This window comes from Dermacentor albipictus, chromosome 7 (assembly GCF_038994185.2).
Source record: "Dermacentor albipictus isolate Rhodes 1998 colony chromosome 7, USDA_Dalb.pri_finalv2, whole genome shotgun sequence".
NCBI classification, from domain to species: domain Eukaryota; kingdom Metazoa; phylum Arthropoda; class Arachnida; order Ixodida; family Ixodidae; genus Dermacentor; species Dermacentor albipictus.
In genome coordinates, this window is record NC_091827.1 from 46,025,437 (window position 1) to 46,050,220 (window position 24,784).

General features: G+C 45.9%; 1 protein-coding gene across 3 annotated transcripts in view; it reads left to right on the forward strand.

Annotated features, from left to right (window-relative positions):
* Window positions 1-24,784, forward strand: part of LOC139047963 (ATP-dependent RNA helicase TDRD9-like) — an 89,684-nt gene that overhangs the window by 46,779 nt on the left and 18,121 nt on the right. For all 3 annotated transcript variants that reach the window (XM_070522185.1, XM_070522186.1, XM_070522187.1), the window contains 14 exons: window positions 897-994; window positions 2,789-2,920; window positions 6,780-6,942; window positions 7,621-7,684; window positions 8,958-9,021; window positions 10,365-10,583; window positions 11,052-11,467; window positions 12,148-12,235; window positions 14,304-14,411; window positions 16,035-16,139; window positions 17,398-17,499; window positions 19,834-19,956; window positions 21,713-21,844; window positions 23,550-23,693. In XM_070522185.1, coding sequence (XP_070378286.1) covers window positions 897-994; window positions 2,789-2,920; window positions 6,780-6,942; window positions 7,621-7,684; window positions 8,958-9,021; window positions 10,365-10,583; window positions 11,052-11,467; window positions 12,148-12,235; window positions 14,304-14,411; window positions 16,035-16,139; window positions 17,398-17,499; window positions 19,834-19,956; window positions 21,713-21,844; window positions 23,550-23,693 — 1,958 coding nt within the window. The remainder of the gene's footprint in view (window positions 1-896; window positions 995-2,788; window positions 2,921-6,779; window positions 6,943-7,620; window positions 7,685-8,957; window positions 9,022-10,364; window positions 10,584-11,051; window positions 11,468-12,147; window positions 12,236-14,303; window positions 14,412-16,034; window positions 16,140-17,397; window positions 17,500-19,833; window positions 19,957-21,712; window positions 21,845-23,549; window positions 23,694-24,784) is intronic.

A 24,784-nucleotide genomic window follows, 5' to 3' on the forward strand; every position in this document is an offset into this window, starting at 1 on the left:
GTTCTCACGGGAAGGCGTCACTCGTGAAGTCACCATCTTTCTTGTCTCGCCTTCGTACACAGTATGCATGGCACGATGGGATCTCGTCACATGGAGTTCATACTGAACATGGTGTGACTCCACTTCGGCGGTCACTATTGTTGTGTAGCGCGTGATTTGAGAGATGTGTCTGCAAGTAGCTGCTTGTAATTCAGTCATTTGGCCATCTGCACCTGCGGAAGCTTGCATTTATTGTCTCGGCATTCCTTTGCGGTGGAAGTGAAATTTTTTTACATTGAAATTGCATACAAACACACTTCGTTATATTGAGGCTTGAATGCATGGTGTTGTATAGACGAGCGGTTATGAAAAGTGAAAAACTTCGTAATATTGAGAATTTCTGTAAATCGAAGTTTGTTATATCGAGGTTTAACTGTAATAGTATTTGCCTTTTTTATGCGGTAATGCCAGCCAACTGAAACACAAGCGTTAGTTGCTCAGTCAACAGGCTAACAAATTGAGAATGCTCGATTCTCCATGAAAGGGCTCTGAGTGAATGTCCGCTCATGTCAGACTCCAAAGACTAAAGCAGTGGATGCATAGTACAGTGCAATGTCTGATAAAACATGCAATAAGTCTGAATGAAATACGTTTCTATGACTGTTGGAAAATATTTTTTCTTATGCTTCCTCTGCATAGCTGCTCGTTGCATGCTGTGGTCAAGAATGAACTCATGTTGTGTTTTCACCTCTCCAGTAGTCGCGTATTGTGGTTGCTTTTCTTGGCAGCTGTTTACTGTAAACCATGTACTGTTTCGTTCTTTTGCAGACTACTCGATAGGAAATGTTTGTTGTACAGAACACCGAGAGCGATAGTCTTGCATCCTCATTTCCCTCTCTTTGTTCTCTCGAATGCAGGTCGTGCCGGTCGTGTGTCTGAAGGTCGCCTCTATCGCATGATACCCGAGTCCTTCTACCAGAACGTCCTGCAAGAATATGGCATACCTGAAATGCAGGTTTGTACCAGCCCCACGGCTTTCTCTTCTGCATAGACGTGTGTGTGTGTGTGTGTGTGTGTGTGTGTGTGTGTGTGTGTGTGTGTGTGTGTGTGTGTGCGTGTGTGTGTGCGTGTGCATGCGTGCGTTGGCATTAGAGCGCTCAGGTGGATGAAAACCTGTCTATTGGCTTATGTACGGCCAAAGAAAGGAATATAGAGGAAGGGTGCCACAGCTAGAAGGGAGAGGACGAAGTGCTCGTCGCACGTTTTCGACCTGGACCTAGGAGAGCGCCGTACCATTTGGTGCTGAGCCAATGAAAGCAAACGGGGTGGTGGCATGGTGCACTGGAGTGCTGCCCGCACAGTTGGCACTCGGTCGTCAGCAGGTGCACTCCTACCGGGCAAGTCCAGATACATGTCTTGTGTTCAGATATTTATTTATATTGTTCTGTGTGCAATAGTTAATGATAACGATGGATGCCATGTCCTTCAATAAGTGGCACGAGTGATCCTGTACAAGAGCGTCAATGGAAGAATGCAAGGCTATGCAATGAACAGTCATGCACGTCTCGCCATTCTGCGCAATATGGGAACACGCAAAAGGGGGCAAAACAAAGGAATGCTAATGCATTGCTGTCGCATCAATCCCATTGATTGCCATCAATTTTTTGCTTAATAGGCTGCAGTTAATTCATTTCAACAGTGTTGAATGGGTGAATGCAAATGCCATGCATTAGGCATGGTTATTTGGGGAGCTTGTGGATTGACAACCCAAAGTTACGATGGTTAATATAGCATCTGCTGAAAATTTTCTATGAATAATACCTCATGAAGAACAGTTAGTTGAGCTTGGGCCAAGTAAGGTACAGTCGCAGACAGAATAAAATGGACCACGGGATCTCCGAAAACGTTCAATTCCCGAGCAGCCTGCAGCAGTAACGAGTAAAACTGCCCACGACAACGTTGTTAGCATATTCTAGTCAAGGTCCAAAATGCTAATACCAGATTTCGTTGTGAGGTTGCGGAGATATTCAGCTTTTTCTTAGATTTCATGGTCCATAATATTCTGTCAGCGACTGTACATTGTAGCACGAAGAATGGTTTGCAGTGGCCTTTGGAAATCTTAGAAAATCGCCAAATATTCAAAGAGCCATTTATCAGACATGTAACAGAAACCCTTCATTTTCACCACGTGCGTGAAAAACCCTAGCAGTATAGCTTTTGGGCTCGATTAACAATATTCGATTAACAATAACTCGATTAACACAATATAAAAAGTGAGCCAACCCAATCTAGGTAGGCAGTTTATGGCAGAGAGATATGCTATTTGGTGTATTATAGTTAGATGTTTGCTTGCTAAACCTCTTTCTTGTTAGCTTGCTTGCATTGAAGCGTAACAAACGCTCTAGCTTGTTAAACACAAATGTTCCTTTCCAAGCTGTGGAACCACAATGACGCTTTTATTGTCAAAAATACTTTGTCAGGACTTCGCAAGTCCTCGAAAAATCCTGTAATTGTTCTTTTCTTGAAAAGCTGCTACGAACCATGCAGTGCTAAATATGGCGCAAAGGCTGTAGCAATGTCATGTGATGGACATGTGCACAAAGAGTGTGTGGTGTTTGTGTCTTCATTCAGACATAGTATATTAAGCTTTTTTTTGTCTGCCCTACATTGCCGGTCTTCTAGGAGCATATTGCTTATGTCTGTTTCCACTTGCAATGTTACACAAGAGAGTTGCATCTTTTGCTTGTCCTCTTAAGTTACGTTACATTGTTATGCTTCATTATGTTGTGTTGCTCTGTTTCTGCTGCAGCGCTGCCCCTTGGAGCTGACTGTGCTGAAGGTGAAGAAGCTGGCGCTGGACGAGCCTCGGGCTATACTGGGCCTCTGTCTGGATCCGCCAGACCTGGGTGACATTGAGCGAGCCATTCTGGTTCTCAAGGAGGTTCGTTTGTTCCACAGTAAAAACTTCTTAATTCGGATTTCATGGGATGGGAAAGAATAAGCGGGTTAAACAAATGTTGGATTTTCGAGGGTATCAAACAAACAAGTGCAAACTAAATCGGCATGCATGTACAGTAGAACCTAGTCAATGTGATGCAGTTTCGTACGATTTCCAGGCCTCAGCGCTCGTGATGAAGAACACAGGAAATTACCCTGTGTATTTTTGCGCATATAACCCGCCACTGTGTATAATCTGCACCCCCAATTACAACATCCCAGAAAGAAAATATATATCCCTGCGCATTATTCATGGAAGTAACTGTGCAGAGCACTGCTCAAATCCTTACATAAACACTCTATTCGTGGATGCTCAACTTGTCTGTATTGCATCTTCGGCCAGTGGCTCCGTTGCCCCATTCTTCAACGATGCTGACAAAGCAGGATTCACACGCCAGACATTATTATGGACGGACAAGTCGCATGATATCCGACATGAATCGGATCACTTCGCAGCTAGCATACGCACAACAGTGAACCACAGTGCGGACGGAGAAGCCCCCGCATCATTAATGGCGACGGAGCAAACGCAACCATGCTGAAAATCACAATGGTGATTTGGCTTACCGCCACATCGTGAAGCGTGTCCCACAGATTGAGGGACCGCCACAGGAACGGCTGACATACGACTTTGCCAGCACTGCATGCACCATTCGCTAACTACTAAACCCAAAATGGCGACCCGTAAAGCCGAGGGGAATGGGCGACCGGGAAAGAAGGGAGAAGGGAGCTTCCACATGCAGGTGTGGGGAGGAGGTGGGGTTCCCTAGGAGATTATGAAACTCAATGGCGGAGAACCTTGCTTTGGGGTGTGGCTTCATGGCAGTGCTGCACGCGCTGCCGTGAAGTCGCACTTCAAGGTGAAATTTGATCCGCACCCCCACTTGACTTTACCACTTTACTGTTAAACTCTTTGAAATTTTGACGCGGATTATATGCGCAAAAATATGGTCCATTTTATTGGTGAAAACTTAATCTTTTGGCACCAGCGTTCAATGCATCGCCAAACCGCGATCCAGTGTTAACCGGAAAAGGTCTGCAGAATGTACGATCGAGAGTAGTAAATGCCAGCAATGGCAGCTTCCCTGCAGTACTTTCCTGCCCGTGTCACACGAAAATGCCACCACGGCACCTACAAATCTCCTCGTAGGTCATCGTAGATCGCATTCACAGCTATCGCTGCTTACCCATTGCGTGAAGCATCCTCACCGGTCTGTTTCACAGCGCATGCGGGGTAGGAAGCTTACTGCACTCTTCTATGGGGGGGACACTGCTATTGAAATAATGTTCATGTTTTTCATCTATGTTAATGAAACTTTGCGGACTTATTGAGATTTTTGTTCCGACTTTAAATATGTTATTATTTTTGTTGTAGGTCAATTAGTTCCTATGATAATTAACATTTTAATTCCATTGTTTAAGACTGCAATAGAAAATAAATGCCACAATAAAAAATTTTTCATAAGGCATGTTTAGATAACATAAAGAGTGAGGAACGAAGTATAGCAAGCACTTCTTTTTATCTGATCATTGATAGATATTTCACAGCCCATTGAATACAAGCCCACATCTGGCAACCATGTGGCAGGAAATGTAGCAGAATTGATTTACAAAGTGAAAACAAAAAAATTGTTTTGCTTGCTATACTTTATAGAGTTTACATTAGGCTCCGTTCAGCTAAAAAATTTGTTCTGGGTGTTCAGATATCGAGGCCTGAATATTACATGGAGCTCAAAATTCATGTTTTGAGAAAAGTACAAAAAACAAAGTGTTATATATGAGGGGACATTGCATTTAGAACAAGCATTTTTGATATTCACTCTAGACGCATGAAACTTTCAGGACGCATCCAATATTGTGTGCTGCTTACAAATATGCAATTAGATTTTTTCTGAGGTCAATAGAAAAAAAGTTGTTTCAATTATTGTGTTACAAATTTGACATGTACAAAAAAATGTACTGCAACAAGACGACCAAAATTAAGCAGGTATGTTCCTGGGTGTTCAAATACTGGAACTTAGCATTTGGGTGTTTGTATCTGTACTTTAGCCGACGTTATGAAATACTAATGTTGCAGCTTTACAAATGTGAATTCTCGTTGGCGATTTCTACTGGACTTCAAAATATTTCAGTGTCCTCTAGGAAGTAAGATTGAGTACTCGCCAAACAAACTGCGCCTCAACGGCCAAGCTCTTTTTTGCTAACTGCGTCGCAACACTCGGTACGGCTAGCATGCCTTATGCCTAAATCGCTTGAAATGCAGTGCAGACTGTCAAACAAGATTTCTCCTCTTGGCGTGGTCCAATAGCGCAGGCGTGCTATGTCAAAGTGCAGCAGGGATGCAAAAATAGGCCGAGAGCCCAAGAGACCATAGCTACATAAAAAAAAAAGACCAACGGGATACTGAACAGGCAATAACTCACATGTGCAGCTGGCCTCTCGTGCTTCGGCGGCGTGTCTGGCGCATGGTGCTTATATCTGGCGCGTCTGCTTCATTTGCTTGTCGCTAGGCGGTGCAAGAAAAATAAGTTGCAAAGGACAACTTCATTTATAAGCTTAGCTTTTTAGTTTTGCATCGCTTTTGGTGCGGTTCGGCACTCCTTTGTTGTGGCAGTTCAAAACTTCTGCGTCCCCGCGTTGAATATGCTGTCGAGCAACGCAGGTTTTTTTCACCGCTGTGCATAACTGCACATAAGCAGCAACTTACTATCGTACTTCACTGAGCTCCCTCTACTGCGGCGCACTGTCCTGGCTGGCAGCTGAGCGACGCCTCTGAGCCGGCCACTGCCTCGAGCCGGCCGAGCCAAGCCGTCGCGGGAAAGTTCCCCTGCCTCCTCCATGGAGGAAGGAAAATGATAGGAGGGAGCATACCGCAATGTGATTGAAGCTGAACTTGTCGGCCGAACACATGATCGCACGTCAAAGTGCACGGTTGGTTTTAGTGTTCCCGCTCTGCAGGCAGAGTCACGGCAGGGCAGCTGAACAAATGCGTGCCGAATAAAAACTACTGGCATAGCTGCTGGGCACCAAACGTCTTGTCAAATCTCGATTCTTGCTCCACGGTCTCGATCCAAGAGGTCAAATGTTGGGTCGTCACTGTGGCTTCACGGAGCATTCGCTTGCCAAGGCTGGCAGCGTGACGTAATGCTCCCTCCTATGTTTTTCCTTCCTCCATGGCCTCCTCGACCACAGTGGCGCACTGTGTTGAGTGCCTCATGCTGCTTGACCATGATGAGCCGAAGGGAAGGCGGAAGCGGAAGACCATCACATTGGAACCATCGGGGTCTAAGGAGTTGTGTGATCTTTCATTAAATTTTAATCACACATGTGGTCATGTGACGGTCCTGCGGGCCGCGAAGCAGTCTTCTTATTTCCTCCGTGTTTGTGATTGTGCACCCCACTGGTCATATAGTATTGCAATAAATTGACCCAGCATGGTTGTTTAGTAACTTTGATGTTGCACTGCTAAGCACGAGGTTGCAGTATCAAATCCCGGCCACGGTGGCCACATTTCGACACGGCCAAATGCAAGAACGCCGTGTGTTTAGATTTAGGTGCATGTTAAAGAACCCCAGATGGTGGAAATTAATCTGGAGTCCCCCACTTTTTGCGTGCCTCATAATTAGATCGTGGTTTTGGCACCTAAAATGCCATAATTTAATTTTTATTTCAATAAACTGCAATAATGGATGTAATGAAGTATCTTCAGCTCTCCCTTCAACTTTGTTGTAAGGAGCTTTGAGTGTATAGAGCTTGACAGGCAGGTTTTGCGGACTTTTGCATAACATTCTTTAACTTTGTAGGTGAGTGCCTTGACGACTGTGGTTGGCGGCACCTTCTACCCATATGATGGAGAGCTGACTTTTGTGGGAAAGGTCATGGCCCAACTGCCCATGGACGTCTGCCTCAGCAAGATGATCCTGTTTGGTTTCGTCTTTGGCGTGATGGATGACTGCATCATCATGGGTGTGTGGGGATTTGATCATTTGATCATCGATACGAATGTACTCTAGTTACTTGCGTCTGATGTGTCCCCGAATGTAACATGCACAGAATTTAAATATAATGCACACCCCATCTCATATCGCCCGTAACACCCCATGCAATTTTTGCTGTCTAGAAAAACATGAAACCAGTTGAATTTACCTTCACAGAATGTCTATTTATTTCCAATGGGATGAATAGCCCATGCCTCAACTAATACTTTGCTAGCTCATCCAATGAGGCACACAAGTCTCTGGAAGAACAGAAACATGCAACACTGCTCCATTTCCACGAGCTTAGCATATAAAATCGCTCTTTCTTTAAGTAAGCTTTTGTTATAGAAGCAGCGTGTTGTCCTCAACCTACACTAAAGATTTTGTCGCCATCGTATGATGAATGCACTGATGCTGCTTAAAATGGCGGGCTATTGCCAGTGTCTCGGATCAGATTTTGGATTCCCCCCTATCCGATTGCAACATGCAAGGACTTTTTTTGTTTTGTTTTTTTTCTTTATTTATTTAGATGCGTGTTAGCAAGCATCAAATGTAATTTCTCAAACTTGCCAGGCTTTAATGTAGCTTTAGCTTACGTGTAAGTTACTCAGATTTTATGTCTTCCTGTTTATTATCTTTTTTTTTCCTTGCTTTTTCTCATGCGCAGCGGCTTGCCTCTCGATCCAGTCCATGTTTTCGAGGCCCTTCCAGAAGATGCTTGAAGCATACAAGTAAGTATTAGTACAGATAGAGACCGACAGTTCCATGTGCGCACACACACACATGCAGGTTTCTCGAGCCCGATTGCCGATGTATTATCACCTAATGCTTACAAAAGCTTTGTGCTTCGAAACTTTGATGCTGAAAGGTGCGTGCCAATTATCGGGAAAAGGCTGACCAACTCTGCACAAGCCTTGCTTGATGCAAGTTGTGCCTTCGTTAGCACAATGACATGAAAGCGAAAAATGGTCGTCTACCCAACTGTGGCATGAAGTTACAAAGCAAGCCCGAACAACTTTTTTAGGAAAGGGCTTCGCAGCGGAAGCAAAACTGCTCCTCCGCCTTTCCTGGGCGAAGCTTTCTTTCTGAGAAACTTGTATTGGGTCTCCTTTGTAGCTTCGTGCTAGTCCGTTACCTTATCGTTCCATGTGGTATCCCTTGCAGTTTCTTTTTTTTTTTCATGCTGTGGGCACTCTGGTGGGGCCCTGGCGTGTGTATGCAGTATACCTCTGTCAATTCAACTTCAGTTAGATTTTTCTTTTCGGTTAAATCAATCCCTACTGAAGGTCTCAGCACGCGCCCATGTGTTTCTACAAGAACCTAAAATTGACCTTAGCCGGATGATTCGAATTTAACCAGTTGGCATGCATATGCCCTATTCCTATGATGACCCCGGTAGTGACCTTTTTACTGGCAGCGTCTGTCTTGGCGTAGCTTAGAGGACAGTGATTACCGTATTTACTTTACTGTAATGCGAGTTCTTTTAATGATTTTCTTTGCTTGAACGTGACCCTCGTGTTACATTCTAATAACGGCAAAATTCGCAATTTTAAAACAAGTATCCTAAACTCTGCTGTTTTTAATGTTACGTTGCCACCCTGCACCTTTATGTCTTGAATCTATCCATAGACAAGTTGACTAAAGTCATAAGTTGTTTTTGTTGGAATCGACGCCATTTTCACTGTAGTTGTGACTCGTGTTACAGTTATGGTGCTCCAGTAACCTGCGGCATTTCGTACTTTGACTCCACTTATTCTGGAGTTGAAACCATTGATAATGGGCTATTAATCTGCATAGGCGCAGACAGGAAAGTGGTAAGCCTCTGTATTCATTCACTTCGTGGAACAAGTTTTCATTACTAGCGTAGAAAAGGATCGCCAAGCTTCCCTTGTTTTTAATTTAATGCCGAAATACAAGTGCCATTAGCAGCCTGCCTTGAACGTCAAAACTGTTGTGGGAATTCTCAAGTTGTGCGTGACTTTTTTTGTCTGTCCTCCCCCCCAGATCTCGCATGGCGTGGGCCGAGGGATCGTTCAGCGACTGCTTGGCCATGCTGAAGGCCTACAAGGTACGACTGTGCTTGCGTGGGCATCAAATGTGTCATTGTACTTATTTAGCTGCATCATACCTTTTTGGGACAGACAAAAAGTGTGCCTCTGGGTATCTGACGCCCAGCGCACAATTTCATTCGAGGCTGTCAAAAGCCTCAAGGTGACGGAGTCTCAATCGGTATGGACGTCGCAAACTAGTTTTAGGTGCGCACACTGAGGTGAGCTCTCATGTGACGAGGGCTGTGGAAGCAGCGAGACAATTTTATAAAATCGTCCCGTAAAAATTCTTGCATTATTCTGCATAGCAGTGCTTGTATAGTTTGAGACTTCATTCAGTAGCCATAAGTCTGGATCGTGTGAGGCCCCGCACCCTGTAAAAGTATTCTGAAGAAAAATGCAAGTGCAGGCCTTGCATTACTAAATACAATAGAACTCGTATTTAAAAGCGTTTTGACACCACTTCTATATTTTATTTGTCTTAGTGTGCGTGTTTTGCTTTGTTTTCCCACTTCTGTTGCAGTTGGCCTTCAATTGCCAGAATTTCATTTTCCCTAAAGTTGTCATAAATGAGTAACACATACTATTGAAGCAGTCTCGGCAGAGGTGCTGCATTCGTAATGGTCTAATTTTCTTATCGGAAGCTTTTAAGAAGCACCTAAAAATACAATGCGTGCACCTGGCAGTTAGTGGTTATCATCAGGGTTCGTACACTTCCATGAAATCCTCAAACCGTTGAATTTGGAAAAACGAGATTGAAGGACCCTTGGAAATAAAGATGTATGTTAAACAATACTAACCGCCATGTCAGAAGGCGATTAATATCATTACATTGGAAAAGTTAACCTAGAAAAGTGACCTGAAGAGATTAAAGCGCATGTTCAACTCGGCAGCCACTTAGCTATGAGAAATTGCAGCTAAGAAGATGTCACTATTTTTCAGCGGATGTGTACGAGTAAGATTTCTTTTCCCCCTTTGAATAACTTTCGTTGGCATCCGCGAAATCCTTAAATGGTCCTTGCAGCTGCAGTCTCCGCCAAATTTCAAAAATCAGCTCACAGAGCCGTGCATTGAGTTGTCTGTCACTTCCGGTGAGCAGTAATGGTGACCTTTCTTTTTTCTTTTTCTTTTTTTCAGTGGTATCAAAATGCTTACTTTTGCAAGCTTTCCATGATGCATCCATACATAATTCAAATGCAAAATTTTGAGCAGAGGTTGGTCTATGTCAGCAATATCCGGAACTGACCTTTTCACACAGTTCGAGGTTTTCAAGTTGCTGTAGGTCTTTAGTGGGTGTAGTATTCGCAATTAAATCATTGCATTGCTCCTTCACATCCACCCCTCCCGTCTCCCACGCTCGCAGGTGTGGCAGAACATGCGCCAGCAGGGCGTGTTCTCCAGGCGCGACGGCCTAAATGAGCGCGAGTGGGCTTCGCGCAACTTCCTCCAGCTCAAGCGCCTCCTCGAGGTGGAGCAGCTGGTCCGGGAGATCCAGATGCGGCTGACCAAGTTCAACATCCACTACCTCGACCGCCCCAACCGGCCCCCACTCGACCCCGACCAGCACCTCGTCATCCTCCGGGTGGGCTTACTTACGGATACGCTACATTCAGCTGGTCGTCTTTGAGGTGCTGCGCTCCGGCCGTGCACTCTCACATTTAGCCGGTCAAAATCAAAAGTTCGGAGCACGTTGAACTGGTCCTTTCAGAGTGCCATACTCAGGTTCAGTGTTTGGAGGCGCTTTCACCTCCAAAAGACCTTCATCACCCTCATCATACGGCGAGCTTTCTCACCATATCGACACACTTGTGCCCCGCTCTCCCATCACCCTTTCACCCCTCCAAAACACGACAGCACTGACGACCGCCCTCGGCAACACCCATTGGGGAGCTGTTGGCACAGTAGACTCGCGTTTCAAAGTGGTGGAAGGTAGATAGGAGGTGCACAAGTGTGCCGATGCAGCTAGAAAGCTACGCACGGGCAGTGGCATGGGATGTCTCTGGGCTTGAACTTAGTTTGTGGGCTTCCCCGGCATGCCTCCTGTGCGCAGATGGTGATCGGCGGCGCATTCTACCCCAACTACTTCGTCCAAGAGGACCTGGACGAGACGACCTGCTGTCGGGGCCTGATGACTGACCCCCTATGCACGGTCATGGTGCACGGCATCCCGCAGAACCAGGGGGTGCTGTACGACCACGCCCTGCGCTCCCTGCTGGCGCCCTGCAGCAGCCGCATGAAGATAGTCTTCGAGGAGTCGCGCGCCGCCATCGAGTTCCTGCAGAAGGAGCGCCGGGACGGCGTCCTGCCCGCGGTCTACACGGCCGTCAAGATGCGCCAGCTGCGCCTGCCCCTCGAGCTGTCCCTGTTCCGGCCTGAGGACGCCAAGGAGAAGCTGGAGCGGTTGCTGAGGCTGCGCAGCCTGGAGAGCAGCGATGGCGATGGCGAGAAGCGGCTCAAGTCCAACCGGTGGGTGGGGCGGTGATTGCGGGCGTAGGCCGTAAGAACAAGGCACCAACAAACGGGGCATGCAAAACCAGACAGGCACTGGCGGTACTCGCAACAACCACTTAATGAAGAAAATGCGTACATACTGCGTTCATTCGTGGGAGGGCTGCATTTTATGTTTTCTTCCCTTTTTGCGGGGGATGGCTCTTATATGAGTTGGGCATCTACAGTTGAGCCCGGATATGTATATCGAACTCGAAGGTGATCACAAAATAGCTCGACGTGGATATGTAATTAAAAATTTTATATCTGCCTATCTGGGACCTTGGCAGGCTTTAGCCAATTTTTCTAAGATCAATAAAAGCAGTTGTGCGTTTATGTGTTTGCTTCTCCAAGGCTGTGTCATTCGCGCAAAAGTTTACTCGTCATTTTTTGCACATTAGGGGAGTCGCTTACGCTTCAAAGTGGCCTGCCGATCGCAGCGCTAACTCTACACGCCCACATTGCCTGAATGGGAGACCGCGGGGCACCTCGCAGCCATTGAAGTGCCTTTTGTGCATTTTTAGTCAAGATAAAAAAGAAGGAAGTCCTCTGCCTGAATTCTTCTTTCTCTTTCTCCGCCCCCCCCCCCCCCCTCTCTCTCTCCAAGCAATGCCAAGGTTATTGTTGAGGGATGATGTAGCGTGTCTCTTCTTCTGCAGCTTGATCGTGGTGCCCCGCATGGATACCCTCAAGAAAGTCCCCCTGCCACCAGCGAGTCAGATGACAGTCAACATGTACTGTACTCACGTGAGCACTGCTTTTTGTCTTCTTTCTTTCTCTTTTTTTGTTTGTTTGTTTGTCAGGACAGTGTTTGGACTGACACGACCTGCGGTCAGTCCTTGACCACTTAAGAAGCATACAACAGTGCTTCTTAACAGGCATTTATTAACCAAAGGTTCGGAGAAGACGATTTAAGTTTCCAGCTCGCAACTGGCGCTCGACCTACTCCAGGGCCATTACCTTTTCTTCACTGACGTTGAACTGAATAACGGCTCTTATTCTCCCCCCTCCCCCCTTTTGATGCTGATAACGCTGGATTAACGCAGTGGACATGATTGTGGACTAATCAGCCACATGACAGCGTTGACGGAGCCGCCCTCGCATGCGCAAAAACGATGTTTTCATGGATAGCTCACATGGTGATAACTTATGGACTGATGGGCTGATGGTAGGGGTGTGTGAACAGCTCATCAGCCCTCCTGCTCCTTAATGTTGACCGCATGACACTGGCTACTTTTTAAAATCTTGGAAGATCTCCTGCACTGTGTTAATGCAACACCCTCTGCACTTGCAAACCTTCTAAGGGCGTTGCTCTATGCGGTGATCCTTCTGCAGATCTCAGCCACATCTCAATACTTTGGCATCGGTTCTGTCAACTTCAACGGGCCCACGAATTGTGCAGCACAGAAAAAAAAAAAATGTGGGTGGAAAGAAACTGCAATTTCTCGTGGCGTCTTTTGTCAGTCCCAGAGCTTGTTCGTCCCGGATGAGGTCTTCTGCTTCTACAGCGGTGCCTGAAGTGTTTGCCACATTACTAGGACACGCCTTGGCAAAAGGCAATACCCTTGAGAGCATAGTACCACGCTTCTTAACCCTTTGACGGTTTTAGCCGTACATGTACGGCGGCGGTTTTCTGTCCCGCAAGGTTTTCGCCGTACGGGTACGGTTTCGATGCTCCGTTTGAAATTTCGCGCCATAATGATGATGCACGCTCACTGGGAGGTGCCGCCACCTCTTAGGACTTACAAGAGGCGTTTGAAATTTGCGCTACCTTCTTGGGGAGATAAACAGAACTGACTTCTAGCTTCAGCGCGTCGCGCAGACTGCGGCAACGCCCCTTTTGCGGTTTCGGTTTCGCCGCGTGATCGCAACGGAGGCGCGCAAAACGTCATTTTTCTCTTTGTCGGCACTCTCTTGCAGATGCAGTGGAAGTTGATTTCCATCTTGATTAGCGCTGCTCTTAGCGTGTTTATAACCGCCGCTCGCGAGGTATTCTCGCTCTCGGCGGCAACGCGCTTTCGCGGTTTCGGTTCTGCCGCAACGGAGGCGCGCGAAACGTGATTTTTATCTTTGCCGGCACGCTATCGCAGGGGCGGCGGAAGTTGATTTCTATCTTGATTGGCACTGCTCTTAGCACGTTTATCACCGCCGCTCATGAGGCATTCTCGCTCTCTGCGGCTGTGCAGAGACTCCTGTTCCAACGTACCACACTCTGAAATACTATTGAACATTTTGCAGTTCTGAGTGATGCCGACACCAAAATACTGTTCCTAATTTTTTTTACTATTTATTCCCGACTTTATACATCTTGCACATTCAAGATCCGCAATAAAATAATTTGACCACCTGGGAAAGTGTTCTTCAAAATAATTCGACCCTCAAAAGGTTAACAGGCATTTATTAACCGAAGGTTCAGAGAAGACGATTTAAGTTTCCAGCTTGCAACAGGCGCTCGACCTACTCCAGTGTTTTTCCTTTTCTTCACTGACGTTAAACTGAATAACTGCGTATTTCTACAACTGTTTTGGCCTGTTGTGGACTGAAATGGTGATAGTGCCATTACAGTTGCCACAACAACTGAGAAATTTGCACGTTTTCGTGCCACTGAGTCGTGCTTCATTCTCCCCCACCTTTCTCTGCACTAGGTATTTTGATCTGCGAGTTGATGACTCCAGTCGAGTTTGTGTTGCCGACGAGGTCCGTATGCTGTCCACAAAGATAAAAATGTTCAGGGACAAGAAAAAAAAGCAATTAGTTGCAACTGAGTGTCGCAGCACCATTGAGCATGTCTCCCGCTCGTTGCGGCGTTTGGCAGGTGGTGGACTGCGGCCACTTCTACGCCCGATACTCGGACCAGTCTTCCCAGCTTGTGGAGCAGCACATGAACGAGATTATCAACCACAACTCTGGCAAGAACTTAAAAGTGAGTTTGTGTGTGTGTGTGTGTGTGTGTGTGTGTGTGTGTGTGTGTGTGTGTGTGTGTGTGTGTGTGTGTGCACATTTCTTTTTTTTTTCTTTGTGCAACAACATGCATTGTCAAGAAGCAGTGCATGCATACCATATTCTTCTTTGTATAACCTGCACCTCTAATTAAAGCTTCCTGGAAAGAAAAAAAGGAATCTGAATATAACCCCCGGAAGAAATCACATACACTAAAGCCTAAGTCCCTCCAATATCTCCATTCGTGCGTGTACGACTTGTCAATGTCTTATCTTTGGCTAACGGCTCTGATTCTTCCCCTCCCCCCCCCCTTTGATGCTGATAACGCTGGATTAACACAATGGACGTGATTGTGGACTAATCAGCCACATGACAGCGTTGATGGAGCAGCCCTCGCATGCGCAACAACGATGTTTTCATGGATAGCGCACATGGTGATAACTTATGAACTCATAGGCTGATAATAGGGGTGTGGGAATATTTGAAAAGTTAGGATATTATCGAATGTCATATTTTTAGTCTTTGTATTCAATTTGAAAAATTTTATGTTCGAGAATGTTCGAATATTCAATTGGATAGGAATGTTCGAATCAGATGGAATACATTGCTGGCTGAGCAGGAGCAAACACGTTTCTTAGCATTTGTTTCTATCTAATCTAAGAATATTGGGGCGATATTGTGCTAAATTTTGTGATAATTTAGTGCTGCTAGCGAAATTTCGCTTGTAAAGCACACTTAGCCACTAAACGTCTAAACTGTGTGGAAAAGCCAGCCTCTCAGCAGCAAGGAGCACAGACTTGTTGACACTGAGGGTGCACTTTATTTATTTATTTATTTATTTGCAGCGCCCTCCTCTCTCATCTCACCCCAATTCTGAGCTTATTGTTTGGCAAGTGCGATAAGTGACGACTGGCGCAGGGTCAAATGCCCCTGTGAGTTTACGGTCATTTGTATTCGAGACAGCTTGGGCTGCACTGTTTGGTCACAATATGTGACCTGGCATCTCCTGCATGCAACAAGAGGTCTGCACGTGCCCATGATCCCACCGGAAGGCACACCAACGCCAAACAGGGAGCGTGTGTGCATCCTCTGCAGAGGCAAAGCCTGCTCTACACCCATACCCGCTGAGAAGCTGTGTATTTAAACATACTTTTTCTCAACAGAGACGCCGTTTGCGCAGGCATTTCATGCTGCATTATAAGGCAAAGGCTGGTGAGGACGGCTAGTGGGAATTTTTCCAAGTTAACGTGAGCCCAATAACAATGTTTTAGTATAACCGCTTGCTAGTCGTTATTTAGCATTGACAATGCAATTGAAATGTTCCAACATAACGAATTAACCTAACTTGCTGTTCCTAACTAACCTAACCTAACTTCAACATTTGATTCGACATATGAAAGTAAGTATTCGTATTCCATACGTATTCTATTCGTATTCAAGAATTTTTATATTCACGCACCCCTAGTTGACAGGCAGAATGGCTAATTGTGGGGCTTTCACCATAACGACCTTTCAGAATAACGAGCAATTTCCGGTGGTCCTGTGTGATTCGTTATATCGGGATTTGACTGTATGATTGCACAGTTTGATGATTGCTTCCGTGCAGCCCCTGACGACCCAGCCAGCCCCCGACATGCTGGTGCTCGCACCATATCAGGGAGTCTACTTCCGGGCGAGGATCGAGGAGATGCTCGCCAACAAATTGGTGAAGGTGAGACGCCATTTACTTACTTACTTACTTACTTATTTATTTATTATATCTCCCCAGACCAGCATTAGGAAAGGGGGACGCCATTTGAGATTACATGATCTGCACACAGCCTACAATGCACATAATACATGCACAATACAATACATTAGCAATACAGTCGAACCCACGTATAACAATACTCTCCGGGGAGCGCGAAGATCAGACAAATCCATTTACTTCCCATCATTGCCATGGTGGATCAACCATTGCAGCACCAGAATTCCCTCTAGTATCTCGTAGGGAACTCTGTGCAACAAACAGAATGGCGATAGCAGGCCACACATGAGGGTGCCGGAAAAGGATGTGATGATCGAGATGTTGATGCGACCTTGCAATTCAAGCAATGCCTCCAAGATCGGCATTTGCAGTTAAATTTCAGAGGCGTAAAGCGGCGACCAGGGCAAGGCCTCAAAAAATTTCCATTTAGCGTGTAATCTCCGAGGCCATACTTCATGTCTTGTTGAGGATGCCAGAGAAGATAATGGCGGCAGAGCTGGCATACGCGACAGCCATGGACGGAGTCTGGATAATCAAATGTAGAGCTAGCGGCTGTCCAAAATATCTGTCATCTTTACACATTAAGCCTATGGTGTCATTGGCGGCGCCACGAAGCTGTCCGAATTACCAAGCATGTCCGGATTATCGGTGTTCGATTCATCGGTCGGCGACAGTATATATGCAGGGTGTCCCAGCCAACTTTAGCCATAGTTTAAAAACATGCGAAGAACCGGGGTGATGTTGTTTGCCATCGCTTGAGGATACTCGGACCATTTCTTTTCATTCTACCTAATTACATAATTAGTCCTAATTAAACATCATTCTGCCTAATTACATTAGTCCTAATTGATTAACCAACTTCTCAAATATTATAACTAAATTAAAAGTGTCAATGAGAAAATTGTAGAGCAACATGAAAAACTCCCAATAAAGCTTTCTGTTGCTCAATGCGTGCTACATAAGTGCTTTTCCGAGCATGAAAGAAGCCCGCGAATACACGCTAAGCGCCTCGAGCGACCAGTTGCGTGGCAATTCTGCATGAATTTGTAGGCTTATACCACTTCCTACTATTCTAGCACCATGGTTCAAAGCTGGTGATGTGGCTGCCAATTACTTTTGCGTTTTGGTGCGGGTGTGTGGGGTGATGCGTCGTGTGGGTTTAGAGTGTTGGTGCCAAACCACGAGCCGTGCGTGATGTTGGGATCACTTCAATTGCTCGCAGGTGTTTTTCCTCGATTACGGCAATACTGAGAACGTCGGCGTAGCCGCGCTCAGGAACATTGACCCGGAGACTCACGTGGACGTTCTCACCACGCCAGCTCAGGTGAGGCATGCTTAGTCTTGCTTGCCTGCTGTGTCATTCTTTAACGCCCTGAGAAACCGTACGCACAATAGCGCATGCCAAGATAGCACATCAAAAGCAAAAGCTGTGATACCGCAGAATTTTGTATATTATAAAAAAAATGTGGTTTAAGATGTGTCGCTGCATCTTGAAGCACTTCTGATTGGACCTGTGCTGGAAATTCGAATAATATGTGTAAAGCGTTCTAACAAAGTAAATTGGAAGGCAGATGGCTTTGTTTTTACTCTCGGTGCCAGCATGTTGTCGCCCAGCTCGTTGACTCCTTTCGGTGCTTTTCAGGCGTATTTACAGCTGGCTTTCTTTTTTCAAGTGGCTAGATTTGATGGGTGCATGCGAAATATCGAAATGGGATGTAACAAAATAATGGATATACCGATGTAAATGAAATTCCCCTTGAAATCTTCATATAGATACATGTATTTAAAGCCTTGTTTTAACGAAGTGAAATTGTCCGGCCAGTGGACATATAATGGACTAGATTTGTCTTCGAAACCAAAAGATACCCTACCCTTGCACACCGAGTACATTGCTTTCCGTGGGATGCGGCACGGTTTTGCTGCGGCAGTTCGCAAGTCCCGTGGGGAATGCATTGTTAAGCAAAGCTGGTCTGTCTCACCACCGCACGAGCAGCAGATCACTATGTATGTACTGTCGTACTTCTCCATTGACCTTTCTTGTGCATGCCTGGCTGCGTGGCTACGCGCGGTGGTGCGAAAGATTGGTGCATTCACTCCGGTGTGGCATACCGCGCAGGCAGGTGCAGTTGAGTGTGGCCTTCGAGATCTCCTCGGCGTAAATTGAAGGGTCACGCGCAAGCTGCGAGAGTTGCGCCATGCTGTGTAGCTACGTGCGGCAGTGCGAAGCACGAGTGCGTTCACTTCTCTATTTGTCTAATGCGCGCCGCGCAGGCAGCCGCAGCTGGGCTGGCCTCGGAGACCAACCACCCCAACTCAATCTCAGGGGCACACACAGGCCGTGTATTCGCTTCTCCCCCTCTCCCGGCGACACGTCGCGCGGGCTGGCATCTGGGCGTAGCCTCTTCAGGCCACAAGGCCGTCTACTTATGCACATGTTTACAAATGTGCACTCCGTTCCACATGTATTGCAGTAAATGGCAACAATGGATATAATAAAGTAACAGAGATAAATTTCAGCTCCCTCTTCAACTTCGTTATAACAAGGTTCGAGTGTACTTGGTTCTCACATGGGATATCAAATATCAGTTTTTCACAAAATTTAATGCTTTCACATACTGGGCAAGAAAATATGGCGCTCCATATGTTTGGCATTGCATAACAAGAATGTAGCAAGCCATCAGTAACTTAGGTACATGGAAATTATGGTATACTGTGCGGTCTACTGTTATTGAAGGGAACACCAAATTGTATGCCAGGGCTGATTGCAGCTCAGTTCTAATATATATGAAAGTCTGGAAACTATATTTTTAGTCCTTAGAATTTGTGTTGAATGGAATGATTCCTTTCTTTTTTTCCTCGGAAACTAATGAATTGGTGGTGTTCTGTTGTACTGAACACCTAATAGTGGACCTGCATCTTGTGGCAACCTTTTGTTTATTGCACGGAGAGATTTTCTTTCCAGTTTTTCTCCAGAGTGCAGAAGAGCTACCCAACCTTTATGGGAGGGGGGTTATTGTAAGGCCGATCTGTGCGACAAACGATGGGACTGCTCATCATGTGGCTCGATCAGCGCTCCGTATGCAGTTGGCGCCGACGGTAAAGAGCAGGCACCGTCCAAAGCCGTTTCATTGTCAGGTTCGGCATAATTTGCCACTTTCCAAGGTTGTGAAGTCTCGAGAGCCGCAGTAAGCTTGCACATTGCATCTAGGCTATCATTTTCAGTTTAGGCCATCAAGTTGAGGCCATCATTTCCACGCTGGCTGCACCGCAGTTGCTGGCAGCTCCCATGAACATTGGCGCCAGAGCTCCCTGTAGGAAACTCTGTCGCCCTAACCAAGCTGGCTATGCTTCTGCTAATCTACAGCGCTGTTGCAGCTGAGACGCACGTCTAAAAAGTCTGGATGGTTCGAGGAACGAAACGGAGAAAGACTGAGGCCTCGTCTAAGATTACTAGCCCGAGGTCTACCATCTCGGCTAGGGTTAGACGAGATTTGTGGAAAGCGCACTTTTGGCTTTCATTTACTGTCCTGAAGTCAAACTGCAAGGTAACCAACGCAGATAAACAAAATTATTGGGTATAGCTTAGCAAATTAAAAATTTGGTTGCCGAAGTGACCAGATCTCTTCATAATGTGTCTGTGCCCCCATGTTACAACCAGGCGTTCGAGTGCAAGCTGGCCGAAGTGCGCCCTGCGGCCCTGGCCAGCGGGAAGGACCAGTGGACGAAGCCTGCCCTGGAGATGTTCAGCCGTTTGGTCATGCAACAGTACCTCGTGGGCCGGGTGAGTTTGTCGTGCGCACCTACTTTTGTTGGCTTTCAACATCACCTTTGGTCTGTTTGCCACGGCAGCTTGGTGGCTAAATAACCAGGCCATGTGGTGATGAGAAATGACATCAACACCTCTGTGCCCTAAGTTTTGAGTGCCATTCACGCTGCGCCATGCAGACATGCTTAAATGTCATTGAAACTTAATTCCACTTGCAGCGCATTGCATTCTCGTAACTCTCTGCTGTTAAGTGCTTACTACTTGTTCACGAGTCGGCAATTACGGCTGTTCATGAAAAACGCACTTCCTAAGTAATTTGAAATAATTAAACTTAAAATGGGCCCAATGTTCCTAGTGCCATTTCATTAACTTCTACCTTTCTGGTGATATTACAGTATGCTTATTAGCTTGCCGCCATGTACCCCATAGAGGCTCTATAATATATACAAGGGCATTTGAATTTCAAACACTGAAACCCTTTGCCGTTCGATTTTTAAAACTTGCTGTTGTGACCACAGTTCCGAAACTGCATTAATTAAAGCCACGACTGCCACCACCCTGCCTTTGTCATCCTTGCCAGTGGGGTCTAAGTTGCATAAAGCCCTTTTCCAGAAGTCAGCTTCACCTTAATATGGCGGTCTTATGCAGTAAAACATGCGCAATGATTTGCAATGAAGTATATGCTGAATGCAACGGTACTACTGTCACGAGATGTAAAATGGGTTCCCTAATTATACACCAGAAGCTTGTTAATTCCACCATCAATAATTCAGAAAACCCAGATAATTCTGACGCGTCCTCTGGGCCCTGCAGGCGTAAGCATTATTCAATGCAATCAAACTCTTTCATTTAAACTTACTTGGTTGCACATCAGTTAATTTGGACAACTCTAGGAGCTCGGCAAGCGACGAGCACCACGAAAGACCAAAAATGGCGCTAGGACCCAACTGAATCGAAGCGATGGAGTCCACATCTTCATGGTCATCAGCATCAGCGGAAGTTGTTCATGAATGACAGCAACGCCAGAACATTTTGTGCCTATTTATGCCTTTAAAGCCTTTATTCTTTCATTTACTGTCATGCGTAACAGTGTGTTGGCCGCATGTCTTCATAACTGCCATCCATGATGGCAGTTTCTTCTGCAATTGTTGCAGCAAACGCTAGTTTTGGTTTCACTTGGTGTGCGTGCAGTTTCGTCAGCAGTAGTTGAGTCCGCTTTAGATTGGTCTAAAGCGTTGAGGATGAAGAGCGTTGGCTATATCAGTGGATGGGCAGTCTGTTGGTGACCAACTCACTTGAGAAAAAATAATCGGGATGCATGCGTGGTAGTGAAAAGCATCCTCGATGAAGATTCATGCCGTAGCCATGCTGTGAAGGAAGTCGCGAGGCCTTCGCCATTGGAAACACTAATGAATCACAATATGACGAGAATTGCAGCTTCTGCACTGCTTTAGTGGTAAATAGAAACGGTACTTGCTGATTCATCCAGTAAACAAAAGTGCGTTGACGTAGTAACCATTCATTTGTTTTCTTTGACATCCTAGAAAATTCAACATTCGGTAAACTTGGCCATTTTTTTTTTCTGTCCTGCAAAGTCCGAGTTAACAAAGCTTAACTGTACGCACGTTTGTGATCCTTTCTGCAGGTTTGTGTCTAGTTTTCCCATGTTACCTTTAGATTCAGGATTGCCAACTAACCTGGTGCTGTCACCATCACAAAAGGTTCGGTGCCATCACAACATATTTGGTTTTGGTTTTATTTTTACTCCTAGGTGTACTCGGTCGTTGATAATGTCGTCCGCCTGCATCTGATTGTGGGCAGTGGACCGTCGCAAGTCAACGTCAACGACGAGCTAGTGAAACGTGGCTTCGCCGACTACTGCGAGGAGAGCTTCCTTTCCAAGGTGCTTATTTATCCATTCATCTTTATACTTTGCTTGTACAGTCGACTCCCATTAACTCGACCTCTCCTGATTTGACTTTTTGCTTAACTTGAATGCACATGAAAGTCTATGCGAGAAACCATACACTAAGGGGGGTGGGGGAGGGGGCTATCGTAGGAAAATTCATTTACTTTGAGCAGGCCACCCCCCCAACACTGCAGTGGTTACTAAAAGCTGGAGACACAAGAAATTCAGCAGGGTTCGCTACTGTTCCCTTGACGCGTAGCTGTTTCATTCTTGGGTTTTAACGCCCAATGCTCTTCTTGCTTGTGAAGCCGTCGGTTCCCACTTGTTTCGTGTCATGTTATGAACCCATGTTTGGCGTTTAGCATGGCATCACATGGAAATTACACAGTACTGTCCATTGAGATCAAAGTAATTCTTCAGGATCTGTTTCTTGATCTTGGAAAAGGCTTGAATTTGTTCATTTTGCTGCGAGTAGTTAATTTGACCTTTTGGATAATTTGACCAAATCTAGCGCTCTCACAAGAGACGAATTAATGGCAATCTTCAAGCATGCACTTAAGATATAGTCGGGCATTGCAGGGCTTGTGCAAGAAGCCTTTTAGTAGCATGCATAGGGGAACAGAAGAGATTGTGTAAAGTTTTGCTGCAGGGGAAAGGCAATTATGCAGCAAATTGCCTCTGGAGTTTCGTCTTGTCACATTTATCTAGACCGGATAACCAATTAATGTTAACAGTTAACAGAATGAGTGTCCCAGGAAGGCTAGTGCCGTCGAGGATGGCAGAGAAATAGGTGGTGTGATGAAATTGTAGAATTTTCTAACATAACTTTGGAATCGGCTAGCGCAAGATGGGGTAATTGGAGGTCACCGGGAGAGCCCTTCTTCCGGCAGTGGATATGAAGTGCATGGAGTTTCTTACACAACTTACTAGAGGAAACTCTGGCACCATGATCGTTCAGCTAACATGTAATTGATGGTTACAGTCGATGACCAATAATCCGGACTCCATGGGAAACGTAAAAAAGACTGAACTATCGAATGTCCGAAAAAAACTAATGTGCCCCAAAAAAAAGATTGTATTAAGGCCCCTGGATTCTTTCACGAAGACAGTGAAACCTCGTTATGTGGAAATTGTGTGTAGACACTGTCAACTTGGCGCAGACGTGCAGGTTCAAAGCAGCAGCAGCACAGCGGATGACGCAGTACACCGGCGTAAGCGCCGTTGAAGCCCCGCTTACATGCGTTTGCCGTGTCTATGCAAGGCGGAATGTACTTACGCCTCGGAAGGCGATCGTACCTGTGGCTCCAAACCTCTGAAACTTGCGCAGATGGTCAGCACCATTAGGCAGACAAAACAATGCCTGCACTACATCTGCATCTCGGCATTTGTTTGAAGTGTCACGTTGTGACCCTCCACTGCCGAAGTCGAGCTGCACAATCACGTGTAACTGGTTCACAGTGGCACAGTCAAATCAAACGGACCTATTATTTCTTTCCCTGCCCTATGGTCATCTTATTGTTCAGAAGTCTCCACCATTATAAAGGCTAAAACGATTACCAGCCCCGGCTTTGCCGCGACTGCTTATGTACTACTCATTTTAACGTTAAGTTTTGTTGCAGTTGGCCTTTAACTTTCTCGACCAGGTCTGTTCCGCTAGGCAGCAAATGACTCGTTTTTGTTGGTTGTTGCGCAATGACAGAGAAACCACCAACTGCGGGAGAGGGTGGAGTCCTACCACCAGTCGCTGACGTCGGAGGCGGTCGACCCGAGCATCATAGATGCAATGGACGAAGTTGACTCCACCAAGCTGGACATTGGCATGCCGCAGATGTCGGCGCGCAAGGTGAGTGCGCTGGCGGGAGCACCAGGCCGTTTTCCCTGCATTGCAAGCAAGCACCCGGTTTCATCTGCGTTCATACCTGCCAGCTCTCCTAAATTTCCCTAAAGTTCAGATTCCCTTAAGTTCCCTAAAGCTCATACTAACATGAGGAAATGGTAATGGTCAGGTCACCGATCTGTTTTGTTAGAGCGAGTGTACCGCTTGCTGCTGTGGTTCCACAGAGTGATGGTGAGTATGTGCAGATGAGGAAGACGTAGTGCGAGCGCTGCATGCATACTTCAATTTTACGGATGTTACAGGTTTAAAAAAAATTAATTCTGGCCGATAAAAATTATTGCTCCTTGGTCTCCAACCATGCCCTCGAAAGTCGGGGAAAGGATATTAGAGGGCCACTTGCTTTGAGCAAGTTTATTTAGACAGGTTCCTCAGCAGGCGAAAATGCCAATGGCAAAGCCGTCGTGATCGAACACCACTTCATTGCTTGTCACCCTGTGCTGTTCTGAATTGGCTGCATATAAAGGTAGATTATGGTTAATAATCTGTGTATATATCCCTCAAGAGGTATGTGCTTAAGGTAAATTTTCAGAAATTGCATGTTATTTCCGCCCCCTTTGTTCTCATGTCTAGTCTTCTTTTTTTTTGTTTCAGTAATTTTTATGTTGGCGGGTACTTGCTTATAATGTGCGTTTGCATGCATTTGCCATGATCATGAATGTGGTGCCGGGCTTAGTATCTCAGGCTTGCGAAAAGTGATGGCATATTTGAGACTGGTCACAGGTACTGGTACGAATGCGCTGCTTTAAATTGACTCCTTTAAAGCTGTATTACAAGAATCGGGGGGTCTAGTAGCCGATAACCTCACTTGGCTTTATTATCTACATTAGATCCAACTTATGCTTAGAGTAAAGCGTCGTTACTGTTTTACATTACTTTTTTTTATTGCTGCAGGAGGGCACTGAAACGACCAGGAGCAAAATTCCTGGGTAATCACTTTCAGGGATGCTTTCAAGTCTGCGAGATTTCATATGACTAGCACCAGAGGCACCAGCCCCTACAGACAACAGCATTTCTAGCAATGCACGAACTATGCTAAA